We start from the raw sequence: 16128 nt of genomic DNA, 5'->3' as shown, positions 1-16128 counted from the left end.
GAGATCAGGGCAGACAGCAGACACGCAGGAACAGAAAGGCAAGCCAAAGGTCAGGATGGGAAGCAGACAAGCAGAATCAGGATAACAAAGTCGAGACCAAGAAGACAATCCGAGGAGTGGGGTACCAGGAACAGGAACGAACAGGAGCACAGGATCAGGAACAGGCAGGAACTCAGGATCAGGAACACTGGAACCCAGCAACAACACACTCACATGAGCAGGACCTGTTGCCAAGGCAAAGAGCAGGGAACTGAGCCGGCTTTAAACAGCCCGGTGTGATGATGTCATCTTCAGGGGCCGGGCCAAAGTTTCCCGCCGCGGCCCCTTTAAGAAGCGGCAGGTCCTGCATGCCTACGCCTAAGGGGGTGCGTGCTGAGAGGAAGTCAGCAGCATCTGAGGCCGCGTGGAGCGAACACCGCAGCAGGATTCAGGGTAAGGCTGCCCTGCGCCATAGGATGGGGAGCCCGGGGCTGGTGCCTGCCGAGGCAGGTAAGAGAGCCCGGCTACGGCGAACCGTGGCCGGGATTCCCAACAAGTCACTCCCAAAGTGGAACTTTGCATCATGTAGCTGTAATTTAGGTTGTTCTTCCATACATACATCATTTTGCACTTGTCCATAATTAAATGTCATCTGCCATTTGTATGCCAAGTCTCCCATTCTCACAGGATTCTCTTGCAATTTCTTATAATCCTCTTGTGAATAATTCTGTATCAGCAAATTTGATTACCTCACTTGTTATTCCCATCTCTAGGTCATTTATAAATATGTTAAAAAGCAATAGTCCCAGTACAGATCCCTGGGGCACTCCACTATTCATCTTTTTCCATTGAGAAAACTGACCATTTAGCCCTACTCTCTGTTTTTTTTTTATCTTTTAACCAGTTCTCAATCCACATTAGAACATTCCATGACTTTTTAATTTCCACAAGAGTCTCACATGAGGTTCTCTAGCTTTGTCCCATTGAAATATGTCTTTCTATATGTTCAGTAATGTTGTTATTTATAATAGTTTCAACTATTTTTTCTGGCACTGATTTCAGGCTTGCCAGTCTATAATTTCCTGGATCACTCCTGGAACCCGTTTTAAAAACTGGTTACCTTCCAATCTTCATGTACTATAGCTGATTTCAATGATAGTTTACAGATTACTAATAGTAGGACTGCAATTTCAATAGAATACAAAGAAGAAACTTTTATCCAAGACAATATGAGCTATGTTTCAGCAAGTTGCCTGCATCAGGGTGATTCTATAGTTCTTTACTTACATCAACAGTTTTTAAATTGGTCTCTCTCTGTAACATCGCTTCCATAAGGCATATGAGGCTGATATTAAAAAAAAGATGAGATCCTAACTTTAGGCTCCTAAGTTAGGTTCCTAACTTTGGCACCTATTTTCAGCCAACCTGGGGAGTCTAAGTTTCCAGCTGAAAATTCACCTAAATTTAGGGTCTTAAAAATTAGGCCCCTAAATTTAGGTCTGCTATTCATTGTATCCTAAATTAGATGCCTAGTTCTGAAAATCAGTGCTAAGCTCCTAATTTTGTTTCCCTACTCTAACTCTACCCCTGTTGCCACCCATTTTTTAGGGTCCTAAATTTAGGGCCCTAATGAAACTAGAAGCCTAAATTTAGGGACTCAACCCTAGTAAATTTTCAAAAGAGCCAATTTAGGAACTTAACTCTAAACGTTAGGAGCCTAAACCCTTTAAAAATTGACCTCTATGTGTCCTATTGATGTAAATGGAGCTTATAATATATAGATATACCACTCTAAGCCAATTTTTTTTAGACATACTACATTTCCATCATCAAAGCAGTTTACAAAATGAGAAACATACAATTTACAAATCAAGTAAAAAACACTTGCTAAATCCTCACAAAGTTATTCTAATAAAAGAATAAAATACGAGGTTGATATTAAAAAAACGAGTTATGCAGCTAGAATGTAGCCGCATAAATTGGGGGCAAGTCAAAGGCGTTTCTAGGAGGAGCAGAGTTAGCCACTTAACTTATATGTCTAATTCTGGTCATGCCGTAGGGCTGTCATAAATTTAGCCAGATATACTTACTGTCTAATTTTAAGATAGCTGGGTTATATTGAATAATCCAGTTAAGTTAGCCAGATAGGCCATTCCACGGCTGAATATCGGCCTCAATATTCTTACAATACTGCATTTTAACAAATAAGATAAGCAATATTGAAAAAACAAAATAAAGAGGAAGTGATGTCACCCGACCCGATGGCTGCCTGAGTTTGGAGCTCCCTCCTACCCGAAGTTAAATCGACTAACATCCAGCTCAATAAAATATAAAAACACAGCGAAAAACAGTGAATTAGCTCTGTAAGGCCGCCCGATAGCTACACAGAAGAAAATACCGGACCTGAAAAAGTTTTCTTTCACAGCGGCGGCAGAGCTCCTCCGAGACAACATGGCCGACCACGAGGAGATCGAATGCAACGCAGAGTCCGCCTCACCCCACCCGAATTCAGATAGCGAATCCGCAGCGAAAACGGGAGTAGAGCCCGAAATCACGAGAGCAGATTTTCAGCGCTGGTTTGGCGAGATGAAGGAAGGTATGGGGAAGCTACAAACGGAATTTAAGCTGATAGCAGATGAGCTCCGGCGGGACTTTGCTGGCCTGGGGGAGCGGGTCGACTCATTGGAAATACAGGCAGAGGAGCAGAGCTCGGCTATCTCCACCCTGCAAAAAGATATAAAACATCTTAGGCAGGGAGCAGAGGATCAATCCTCCTGGTTGGAGGATCTGGAGAATCGCTCCAGAAGGGGAAACTTAAGATTCAGGGGGATTCCCGAAGGAGAAGACTATAAGAACTGCACTAAAATCATCCAAGACATATGTGCTCAGCTGCTGCAGCCCCTGAACCTGGGTGATACACTTTCAGAAATCAAACTTGACAGGGCACATAGAGCACTCAATAAACCTAAGGGAAACATGGCGCGTGATATTGTGGTTTGTTTCCATGAATACGCTCAAAAAGAACAGATCCTGCAACAAGCCAGACAGATGGAAGATTTTCAATGGCAGGGCATCAAAGTGGAAATTTTTCAGGGTCTCTCCCCCATCATGATTAGGAAAAGACATGAATTCCATGAAGTGCTCCAGCATTTAAGGGAAGGCAACTACCGCTATAAATGGTTGTTTCCCTTTGGGCTTCAGTTTACTATACAAGGAGTTCCATCTCGAGTGAAGTCTGTATAGGAGGCTATTAAAATACTGAAGGCTGCGGGTCTTTGGAAACAGCAACGGGACAAGGATCAAGCACACAACCAGGGATTGACTGAAGGAACGGCACAGAAATGGCAGAGGGTCCAATATGGCGGAAAGCGACTGAGACGACAATCGGATGGGCAGCGGCCTTCCAGAGATGATGTGCCGTGAGACTAACGGGACATGGGATATACTTTATGCCACAATAAATATTGAAGTTGGGTGTATAGGAGATACACTTGTTTAACTGAGAAGGGAGAAATATGTTAGATGTATTGTTCTTATGTGTTCCACTATCAAGTTTTAAGCTGGGAAACAGATACTGCTAGTTACTATACGAGTTGGATTTTTTTTACACAATTTGAGTTATGAGGAGGGGAGGGCATTCTCGGGACCGGAAAGGTCATGAGTAACGTTAGTCCTCCACAGATGGGAGAGGCGCAGTTTGGGAAGAGGTGGGAGGGAGGTGAGGGGGAGGGAAGGGGAGGAAATAGGAGGGAGCAAGGGTGGGGAAAAGGTCCAGGGACAACTAACATTCTGGTTGGTCATTCAGTAGTGGAGGAGAGGGATGAACAGACAAATACCTGGGTAGGATGGATGTTGCGGTTGGTGAGAGTTCTGGGATGCAGAAAAGAAAGGCTACAGGTGAAGGGTCTTGAGTATGATGAGTGAATTACGTATACTGTCATGGAATGTCAAGGGGTTAAACTCCTTTGTTAAAAGAAAACAATTGTTACAAGACGCTGTGAGAGAAAAGGCACATATTTTATTATGCCGAGAGACTCATCACAGGAAGAAATATGAGAAATTGATGATTTCTCAGCAATTCCCCTCGCAATATTATGCAGCAGCAACAGTAGGACACAAATATGGGGGTGTGGGGATATTATTCTCTAAGGAGATAACAGTAGATATTGTATCCATAGTGCGGGACACAGAAGGCCGCTATATAATTGTTAAGTTTCGACTAGGTAAGGAAACCTATACAGTAGTGAACATATATGCTCCCAATACGGGACAAGGACCATTTTTTGAGCAATTATCGCAAACTTTAAAGCAATGGGTAAAGGGTTCCTTAATAATAGGGGGAGACTTCAATCTAACTAGATATCCCTTTTTAGATGCGAGTGGGGGAGGAGGGAGTCATTCTAGACGTCATCGAAAAGGATTGAGGGCCCTGATGAGGGATTGGGACTTAATTGATGTGTGGAGACTCCACCACCCTTCCGAGCGTAGCTATACCTTCTATTCAAAGACGCATAAGACCTATACCAGAATAGACTATTTCCTAGTTGATAGGGATTGATGGACTTGATGGACCCTTGGTCTGACCCAGTATGGCATTTTCTTATGTTCTTATGATCTGACCAATAAAACAAAAAAGCGCTGAGATAACGCCCATAACATGGTCAGACCACGCGGCAATTTCTCTCACATTATATAAGTTGGGTATACAGTCTGGAGACCGGTTTTGGCGCCTCAATGAAAACTTACTCACAGATCATGAATTTTGCACGGCATTTAGAGGGGAAATGGAGACTTTCTTAAAAGAAAATGACACCGGAGAGGTCTCGGCTAATATCCTGTGGGACTGTTTCAAAGCAGTTGCCAGGGGTAAACTAATTGCTCGAGCATAATATGTCCAGAAAATTAGAAATTAGCGGCGTACTGAGATTATGGTCCAACTCAGTAAATTAGAAATTTGACATAAAAGACAGGGAGGTTCTGATGTAGCGGCCCAATTAGAACGCCTAAGGGAGGAACTGAGAACTATTTCTCTGGGAGACATAGCATTCCAATTGGACAGGGCCAAACAAGAATTTTTTGAGGGGGGAAACAAAGCAGGGAGATTATTGGTTCGTAGACTCAAGGTCGGGGCAACACAGAATCAAATTTTAAAGATTAAATCAGGATCTGGAGAAATGCTTTCGGATAACGATAAAATTCGCCAGAGATTTATCCAATTCTATCAACAATTATACTCCCGTCAAACTGATATTACACAAGAGGACATAGATGCATATTTAGAGCGTACTCCCCTACCGCAGGCAAAACAGACCCAACAACGGTATCTAAATAAACCAATCATGGAGGAGGAGGTTATCAAGGCTATTCAGGGCCTGAAAATGGGGAAATCTCCGGGAGTCGATGGATACACAGCCGGTTTCTATAAATCTTTAAGTGCTACTATAGCTCCTTTATTGACTGCAGCGTTTAACAATTTATTGCTTGAGGGAAAAATAGGCACAGACGCTAACAAGGCGGGGATAACTATTCTAGCAAAACCTGGACGGGATGTTACACTCTGTGGGTCATATAGACCCATATCACTCATTAATCTTGATTTAAAATTACTGGCGAAAATCCTGGCCACACGCTTGGCCACCATCGCCCCTTCCATAATACATCCGGATCAAACGGGCTTCGTTCCTAGCAGACTTGCTGCGGATAATGTCAGAAGGGTCATTGATTTAATATGGTATGCGCAGACCACACGGCAGCCGGCAATGCTGTTGACCATCGATGCAGAAAAAGCGTTTGACCTTGTCCACTGGGACTACTTGTTTTCTGTATTGAGGAAAATGGGGACGGGAGGCAATTTTTTGACCTGGATACGAAAGTTGTATTCTCACCCTAATGCATGTATTAAGGTAAATGGGGGCTACTCGAAATCATTTTTGATTGAAAGAGGAACTCGACAGGGTTGCCCTCTTTCCCCACTCTTATTTTCCCTCTACCTAGAACCGCTTGCTACTATAAGAAATATGGGGACAATTCAGGGAATCAAAATAGGTGATCAGGAATATAAACTGTCGCTATTTGCAGACGACGTTTTATTTACGGTGGTCAATCCTGTAGAGTCCTTTCCTCATTTAGTGCAGGCCCTAAATCAGTACAGAAGAGTTTCGGGGTACAAACTAAATATGGAAAAATCTGAATTCCTTAACATTTCACTTAGCCCCGAAGGAGTGAAAATAATACAAAATGCCTTCCCCTTTAAATTGGTCAAGAAATCTCTCAAATATTTGGGAGTTCGCCTAGGAGCAGATATTGGAGACTTGTTTGGGTTAAACTATGACCCTATTTGGAAAACTATATACGATGATCTTCAGAAGTGGGAAACACTAGAACTCTCTTGGTTGGGCAGAATAGCCACCGTTAAAATGAATGCCCTGCCAAGACTTAGTTACCTATTCCAAACACTACCAATTGCAATTCCACAGACAGTTTTACGCTTGTGGCAGAAACATCTATTTCGTTTTTTGTGGAAGAGGAGGCCATCCCGAGTCAGTGGGAAAGTGCTATTCCAGCCCAGAGACAAAGGGGGAATGGGGGTCCCCTGCCTATTATTCTATTATGTAGCTGCCCAATTACGATACCTCATAGACTGGCATGTGGTGGGCACTCATAAAAGATGGGTACAATTAGAACAAGACTTAATGGGGGGCTTCCCACTCAACTTTTTAATGTGGCTTCCACTCTCCTCTAGACCTCTGCACTCCGGAGTGGCTCCTACTATTACCCACACTCTATCGATCTGGGATAGTTGGAAGAGAGAGGTTGCAGGAGATAGAACAATATTTTTTAAATCTCCAATCTTTTTTAATAAAGCGTTTCAACCCGGGATGAATAAGAAAATATCTGGGAGGTGGGAGAAAGCTCGATGTACATGTCTTGAGCATGTTTGGCAGCAAGGGAAACTTAAAGAATTTACGCAACTTACTGAACAGTTTGGGCTCCCTTCGACTGACCAGTTTTTCTATTTACAATTACGACATTATATCTCACAGAAAAATGTACAGTCTGATTTGGCTAGAGGTAAAACATTATTTGAAGGGTACTGTGATCATGCTGACAAACTTAAAAAAGCAATTTCTAAGCTTTATATCTTGCTTAACAGAGACCTGCAAAACCCGCCATATCATAGGGTTCAGTGGGAAAAAGATCTGGGAGGGGCCCTGACGCCACAAGAGTGGCTACAATGCTATAATACTATCAGAAAGGGGTTAATATTGGCCTTGATAATAGAACAGAACTATAAGATGTTGTATCGCTGGTATTTGACGCCAGAGAAAATGCATAAATTCTATCCTTCTAACTCGGATAAGTGTTGGAGAGGATGTAACGCTACAGGCACATTTTTACATATCTGGTGGCAGTGTGCGGCCATCCGGGATTACTGGACTATGATTAGGGGACTTATCTCTGATATAATACAGGTGATTGTGACGCAAGAACTGAAACTATTTCTTCTTAGTATTTTCCCATCCGCACTCACTGGACAGAATACCTACCTGATTCAACAGATTATACAAGCCGGCAGGGCGGAGATTGCGGCCATGTGGAGAAAGAAGGAGGTCCCATCTCGAGCTCAGGTACTCCATCGACTGAATAAGGTTTGGTACCTCAACAAACTAACTGCTATACGGCGCAATAACCTTAAAAAGCATATACAGCAATGGATGGGCTACGACAACTGGAGGCAGGACCAGTCAGACAGGATGGCATGGACCATGGCAACCGACATCAGATTACCTGCTAATTGAATTACAGTAGAAGGATCCATCCTTTAGAATTCATCAACTTGGCGACTGTAACCCCACATAGATCTATCAGACTTCCATGTATTAAAATCTATATTTGGGCGGATGGATATAATGCTATGCGTCAGTATTTATTCTGCTCTGGACTGTTGGCTATTTTGTTACCTGGACCATGGGAAGGGAGGGGGGATGGGGGTTGGGGTAAAAGAAAACAATGTATGTAGCCAGATTTGATGTTTAGTATACGAACATGGAATGAGTTTTTGTAATTTTAACAAATGTTTTGTTTTTCTGAGAGAATGTTTGCCTGGCTTTGTAAAATATAAATAAAAAAAAAAAAAAAAGAAAACCCAAAATAAAACATTATATCATCAATAAGACGGTAACTTTCAAATCTGTGCACGGGTGTTGATGTACATGCGCACATGGACGCAGTGATTTTATAACGATGTGCATATGTTATAAAATCTGCTACCCGTGCGCATGATTTTATATTGGCATGCGCATGTGTGTGCGAGTGCCCAATCGCGTGCGTAAGTGGGGGGATTTCAGTAGATGCGTGTGGTGACACGTTAGGCCCTATTCCCTGTTCCCTCCCAGTCCGCTCCAGTAAAGGAAGTACTGAGTAAAGGACCGGACTGAGAGGGAACTTCCTAATCCCACTACCTAACCTGCCTCCCTTTTCCCCTACTAGCTCCGACCCCTAAAAGACGGTAACTTTCAAATCTGCACATGGGCGTCCATGTATGTGCGCACATGGACGCGGTGATTTTATAACGATGTGCGCATGTTATAAAATCTGCTACCCGTGCGCATAATTTTATGTTGGCATGCGCACCTGTGCGCGAGTGCCCAATCGCGTGCAGAAATGGGGGGATTTCAGTAGACGAGTGTGGCGACACGATAGGCCCTATTCCCTGTTCCCTCCCAGTCCGCTCCAGTAAAGGAAGTACTGAGTAAAGGAGCGGACTGAGAGGGAACTTCCTAGTCCCCCTACCTAACCTGCCTCACTTTTCCCCTACTAGCTCTGACCCCTAAAATCCTGCTAACTACCCTTCTGTTTTTTGTTTTAGAACTCACCTGCTCTATGGGGCAGCAGCAGGTTGCGCAGGCCAGTGGGATCCCAGCATGCCCTTCAGGGGTACAATGCCTAATGGTGTTGTCCCGGCCTGCCCACACCCTGCCTAGACTCTGCCCCCTGGCCCGCCCCTTATCGCATAGCCCTTCCAATGCGTGTACCAGGAGATACACGTGTGGCTGCAGGCCTGCGAAAATCCATGCAGCACATGGGCGGCAAAGCCATGCATGAATCTCGCCGATTCTGCATACGCAGGGCTTGTAAAATTCAGCCTTATATCACTAAGAAACAAAATAACATAGAATAAATTGAGAACAAGTTTACATTTAAATCACATGAGTAATTTATAAGGCACAGTCATACAGGCCCAACATGATGTTGTTGAGTAGTCCAAAAATATAATCATAGTCCCACTGTATTTCCATACATTTTCAGATAACTCAAAATAAAATGCACATATCCACTTCAAAATTCCAAAATTACTTCCCTTTGTATAGGGGTTTTATGGAGGCATTTCTGTACTATGGAAAGATTGCCATCCAGGATGTCAAAACTGGCTCAGAGGATACCTGCTCAATATGATGCACTCCAAAAATGACAACCCTGCACTCTGCAGGAGAAGAGATTGGCACATCTTCAGATGAGACACATGCGAGTGTAGATCCAAAGTGCTGGACTATGCGAGAGCTATTGATGGGAATGACGGTAGACATCTGAGCAATCAAAGACAGAAATAATTTAAAAATGGGACTTTCTAAAATTAATATCAGAGTGGGGTAACTGGAAGAGAGTCTCAGCTCTGTAGGATATAGAAGCAGCCAGGGCCCCCTAGATAGATGAAATGTATCAATGCCTTAAGCAAATGGCAGACCAGCAAATGGACCTTAAATCCAGGTCTAAAAGGAATAAAGTCCAGATTTCTGGGACTCTGGAGGATAGTGAGAATGGAGCCCTTCTTTACCTTAACTGCAGAGGTACATGCCTGAAGACAACTGAGAAACTCTTTCAAGGCACAGCTTCTTCACTTTTTGGCCCTTGGAGATGTAAGCACAGGCAACACTCAGTTTTGAAGAAAAATAAATTTCCTTTTGTTTTTTGAAGATACTTGATGAAATATACAGACATTAAACAAAGAAGGTATAAAAGTTTGCCAGGGATAAATAGACAATGAATAGCTTGAAGAGAGATAAGAACTGTCCTTTTGCACTAGCAGAAGTAAAAAAACTACTGAGACTTGTGCCATGACGGCTGTATAGGAATGGCTGCACATGCTCAGAAAATCTTTCCTGCTTTTTCTGAGTTCTGAGAGAGCTTTTTCTGTCTTGGTGCTGTCGGATGACATTACCCACTTGTGTGTTACTGATCTCTGTCCTGCTTGTCTATGGAGAAATGGGAGTTAAAATGAGCATTCAGCCTATTGCACCTTATTAAATCTGCCCCGGAGTGACATAGTTAGGTGGTTGGATTTGAATCTTAAACTCATCTGCTGTTCACGTGGCTCACAAGGGCTAGGAGTGCTGTGGAAGTAGTGATCCCAGCTCCTGGAGAGAAATGAAGCAACAGTGACATTTAAAGGTGGGATTCAAGGTACACATTATGGGGTTCTGAAGGGATCCATTATCTGTGAATTCTTACTGAATACTGTTGTGATCGTTTGGTTACAGCAGGAATAGAGTAAGGTTTAATCGGAGAAAACTTCTGGAATCCATGAAAAAAGGTCCATGGTACCTCACCTTTAGACCCATCTGTCACATTTGGCAATGAGAGGGGCTGGGGCAAGTTCTGATTAGGTTGCAAGTTCAGGTGTAGCAGATTAGGAGGCAAGCCCAAACAAAAACAAGTACTGATTACACATTACCAAATTAGAAATTATAATTAAAAATGATTGTTATGCTCTGCATCGGACAGCATGGCTAGGAGATTGTGGAATATTAAATCTTTGAAATAAATAAATAAATACATAAATAAATAAAAGAATAGCCAAAATAAATAAAATGATATAAACTGAATCTAAGAACATGATCTGAAAATAATTTTAAGTACCTGGAATAATCTTTAAAGAACATTTCATTCTTAATCTTCTAAAACAGTAAGAATAAACTGAATTTGTGCAGCAGCTTTAAACCAAGCAGGAATCCAACAGTCTTTACAATTTCATAAATATAGCAGTAACTTTCTAAGCGACACACATGCGCACACATGGATGCACCAATTTTATAACATGTGCGTATTTATGCGTGCACATTATTAAATCTGCTACCTGTGTGTACATGTGCGCGCAGTTTTATATCGACGCACGTATGTGTGCGTGAATGCTGTCTCGAGCGCGTAAGTTGGGGGGATTTTAGTAGATGTGCATGTTGACACATTAGGCCTATTTGCCTGTTTCCTCCCAGTTCACCCCAGAAAAAGAGAGGACTTCCTAAACCCCCTACCTAACTAGCCTTCCTTTTACTATACTAACCCTGACCCTTAAAACCCCACTGACTAACCTTTTTTTAAAAATGTACCTACTTACACGCAATCCATAGCAGAAGCAAGTTACGTGGTTGTGGGATCCTGACGAGCGCTAGTGCGCGTAACTGACTGCATGGTGCAGTCCTAGCTAGCCCATGCCCCACCCAGACCACGCTCATGCCCCGCCCTTTTTTTTGCCAAATCTTTATCCGCGCACTGGGAGATACATGCGTGGCCATGGGCCTTTTAAAAACCACGTGGTCCACGCATGTCCGCGTCATGTGCGTATCTCCCGGTTTTGCCGCGCACAGGTCTTTTAAAATCTACCTCTATATGTTTATCCACACCTGAGATACTAGGCCTGGCAGCACATTTTGATTTTTGGACTGCCACAAGACTGAGAACTAAAATATTATTTTTAAAGTACTAGATAGCACTGAACATTTTATAGGGAAATGTCTTTAGAATGAATCTTGAACAGATGGAATATTTTACTTTGGTATGTGCTAAAAGACTTGATGCTCCCTAATCAGTATCTTCATAATATCTAGTCATGGATACTGTATTCTTTTGAATTTCTCTATTGATCTGTGCCTACTTTAATTAATTTTCACAAACTTAACCCTACAATGTACTTATATCTCCTTTCATGAAAATACTTTTGCAGATTTTTTAAATGAGTGATTTTGTCATCTCTTTTATTACTTTGATGCTACAAAATAATTGAAAATAACGGTAACATTTTAGGGAGTATATAAGCTGGGTTCTAAATTTCTAATCAGTCAACTAGTTTGCACATCAGTAAGTCCTTTCTGTGTGGATACATGTGTACAGAGCTTGGAAAAATAACAAGATTGGTAACTGAACAGCAAATTACCTCAATGACAGTCCATTGTTCTACTATTATTGCATCATTTCCTTTCCTGTTTGAGCCTGGAACTCCAGAGCCTTCATCTTCATATATAAATAACCCTTCCAGAGATTTTGGCAATTGGTCTCCTGTGGAAATAAAGAAACACTTAAAATAAACTATCACCATTTAATCTTCTCCCACCACCAGCCTGCCTACATTATCAGATAAACTTGTACCATTATTTACTCAAGCTATGTCTTCATACCTTTTAAAAATCTATTTCAATCAAATCCATGTGAGCTAAATGATAAAATTCGCTTTTCCAATTTGACTGAATGCAGGATTCCCTTGCATCAAAGGAACATCAACTAACAATGCTTTTGTTTCTCCTCCAAATAAAAAAGATTATCAAGGCTTCCATGCCTGCATCATAATAAAGATAAGCATAAGCAAAGTCTAAAAATGACAATAATCTCTGGCCTCAGTCTGCGTATGTCCATTGATGGCACAGTTCATCTGACTGCAATAATAAACTGTATCTGAATATAATTCGCCATGAGCTACCAATGAAAAGATGTGAGTTAAATCTAAACAAATAACAAACCTAGCAAAATGAAGAAGGGAATGACAAAGTCTGATATTATTCAGGACATTTATCATTTTCCCTAGTTTCCTGTTTTTTTATTTTTTTATTATGATCTTATAAATCCTGCCTGCCAGGAAACTCCCAGCGTTACGGGCATTACGGGCATTTTCTACCTTAATATTTTCAGCTCATCTCTATATGTAACTAGGAAAAATGTTACTGGTGAAGTTCAGAGGACAAGGGTAGAATCAAACATACAGGTTTCAATGGCCATAGATTTTTTTTCCAGTTCTGCATATTTGGCAAAGCTATTTTAAAAACAGGACTCACAATAACAAAAGAAATAAGCACACATTCTTTGTCCTTACAGTTTTCTGAAAAGGAAACTTTTGTGGGAGGATACTTGAAAGGAAGGAAGTTTTAGGTGGGGAGCTCATCCTCGATTGATTTATAATAAATGTCAGAGGACATTCAGTTAGCTGGTAAAGTATTTATCTGTGTATATCTCAAAGAAACTCCTTTAGTTCAGTAGTCCTTTGCTCCTAATGACAGTCACTAAGGGACTCATGTATCAGTTTTTATTAGAAAATAACAGGATGTTTTTGTTGATGAATCTTGCACAATTTTTGCATCATAGCAAAACTAACCATACAGATAAAAAGGCTAAATATGTTCTATTTATCTTGCTGTAACATTTCCAAAAATATTTATAATTGACATCTCTTAGAGAGAGAGAGAGAGAGAGAGAGCCTTTATAAGGCTCTCATATTAGTCAACTATTTATATCACTGTCAACTAGTAACTCAAGGTTTTGGTGGTGGTCTAGGGTTTAGGGGGCAGTTTTATATGCACAGTCAGAGGTACAAACAGCATAGTACACATCAGTGAAGCTTTGATGTGATTTGGAGTGAAGAAAGGTACAAAAAGATGAGATTTGTACAATGTACTCTTGCCCTAGCTTGATGCACTCTCTACCTAGTTGCTAAATATCGCAAATCTCGGTTCGGGCATATTGCACAGCTGATGCACTCTCTACCTAGTTGCTAAATATCGCAAATCTCGGTTCGGGCATATTGCACAGCATAATGACAGAAAAAAAGGTGTAGTTACACTATCGCACGCAATGTTAAATACCCCTCATTTTCATAAACTCTGACCAAACTCCTCCCCTTTGAATACATTTTCAAAATTTGCATTTGCATCTTGCAATGTGAAAATAAACACATGTGTTATGGCATTATCATGGGCGTTAGGGCTACAATGCCTTTGATAACGCCCTAATGCATTTTGATGAATGACTCTGTTGGTCAGAGAGGGCTGCAAATATACTAAGCTACACAACTGTTCTCAAACTGAAGTCTATTACTTGTACTCCTACCATGTGACAGGGGCTGACCAATGGCACCGGTAGCCCCTATGACATAATAAGGGCAAAGGCTATCGGCGCCATTTTGAATAATGGCAGGCGACGGCCCGAGTGCAGGAGGTCGCTCCCGGACCCCTGCTGGACTTTTGGCAAGTCTTGTGGGGGTCAGCAGCATCCCCCAAGACTTGCCAAAAGTCCCTGGTGGTCCAGCGGGGGTCTGGGAGCGATCTCCTGCACTCGGGCCGTCGCCTGCCATTCAAAATGGCACCGATAGCCTTTGCCCTTACTATGTCACAGGGGCTACTGGTGCCATTGGTCAGCCCCTGTCACATGGTAGGAGCACAAGATGGAGCCGATGGCCATGTTACAGGGGGCTGACCAATGGCACCGGTAGCCCCTGTGACATAGTAGGTCAAAGGCTATTGGCGCCATTTTGAAATCGGCAGTCGAGGGTGTGAGTGTAGGGGATGGCTCCCAGACACGCCACTGGACCACCAGGGAGTTTTGGTAAGTCTTGGGGGGGTCAGGAGGGTGGGGGGTTTGTTTAAATTGGCTTCTTTAGGCGGCCGAATAATTCGGTGAAGATTCGTGTATTCGTGGGGAATCGCAATACGTTTCGCTTCCCCACGAATACAACGAATATGGCCACATCCATTGCGGATTGCCAATACGTAGGGACCGAATGCACACCCCTAGTGTGTATGGGAATTCCTGTGCACGTGCCCTGCCTTGTGAGCCCCTCAGCCTCCTCCAGAGCACTTTAGTAAGGTAGTTGATTCTCTAGGGAGGTGGGTAATTATTAAGTATGGCTAATTCATCTTGCTGTCTATGGAGAACCCTGTTTACAAGTAAGCAAACTTGTTTTTTTTTTTTTAAAGGAGGCATAAATTTAGCCATAATATGTGGGGAGTCCCAAGCTGAGAGTTGAATAGCGGAGTAATTATTTAAAGACAACCTGGTCCCTTCATGTGGTAAGCGGACTCCTGAATGAAAGGCAGCACAAAATTGCTTGTCCAGACTTACTGTCCCCTCAGGACATGGTGTCATGATAATAGTGGGACATGAAGGTGTGTGAACAGATGATCAAGTAGTAGCTTTGAAAATGTCTTCAATAAAAGTGGTCCTGAGATGAGCCAATGAAGTCACTATAGCTCTCATTTGATAGGTTTTGACAGAGTCTGTAATCTGTAAGCTAGCCAGTGCATAGCAATAGGCTATACAATCCACTAGCCAAATGGATAGAATTCATTTGGTAACTGCCCTTCCCAATCTATTGGAATCGAAGAATATGAACAAGAAGATTGACAATGAGGATGAGCCCTCTTTAGGTTCTATGCCAGGACTCTCTTAAGGTCCAAGGATTGAAAAGCCCATTCTCCTTAATACGCATGTGGTCATAGAATACAGGTAGTACAATAGCTTGATTGCTGTGAAATGCAGATACCACTTTTGGAAGGAACTTGGGATGAATCGCTCTATTATGAAAAATCTGAAAATGTGGGGAATATGAAGAGCCTGTAGTTCACTTACTCTTCATGCCACAAGAAACAACACTTTCTAGGTGAGAAATTTCAAGTCCACTGACTCAAGAGGTTCAAAAGAAGATTTAATGAGTTGAGCTAAGACTACTCTGAGGTCCCAAGGCACTGGAGGTTTATTGACTGGAGGTTCTGAATACAATAGTCCTTTCATGAATTTGTTACTAAGAGGTGGAGAGAGACTGGAGCCCGTTCTACTTCCTGGTGATATGCTGCAATGGCACTTGGCTGAGTTAAGGTCTGAGGATGAGAGGTAGAACAGGTACTGAAGCAAGTCTCTCAGACCAAAAAAAAGAAGGGATCCAGCTGGCTGGTCCTATAACAAGTCGAGAACCTTTTCCATTTGAAACCATAGGACCTTCCGATTTGCTGACTTCCTGGCTAAAATCAGAACATCCTCCACCAATTTGGGAAGGAATAAGGTTACTACTGTTTGAAAATGTTGTGGCCAAAATATTTTGTAACATTGTTATGA

At 42.2% G+C, this 16128-nt stretch overlaps 1 protein-coding gene across 2 annotated transcripts in view; it reads right to left on the bottom strand.

Moving 5' to 3' along the window:
• Positions 1-16128, bottom strand: part of RFTN2 (raftlin family member 2) — a 527077-nt gene that overhangs the window by 303987 nt on the left and 206962 nt on the right. For both annotated transcript variants that reach the window (XM_029606043.1, XM_029606044.1), the window contains one exon: positions 12188-12309. In XM_029606043.1, the coding sequence (XP_029461903.1) occupies positions 12188-12309 (122 nt within the window). The remainder of the gene's footprint in view (positions 1-12187; positions 12310-16128) is intronic.

Source organism: Rhinatrema bivittatum, chromosome 6 (genome assembly GCF_901001135.1).
Source record: "Rhinatrema bivittatum chromosome 6, aRhiBiv1.1, whole genome shotgun sequence".
In the NCBI taxonomy this organism is placed as follows: Eukaryota; Metazoa; Chordata; class Amphibia; order Gymnophiona; family Rhinatrematidae; genus Rhinatrema; species Rhinatrema bivittatum.
Note: the sequence above shows the minus strand (reverse complement) of the source record. Positions and strands in the feature narration are given on the sequence as shown.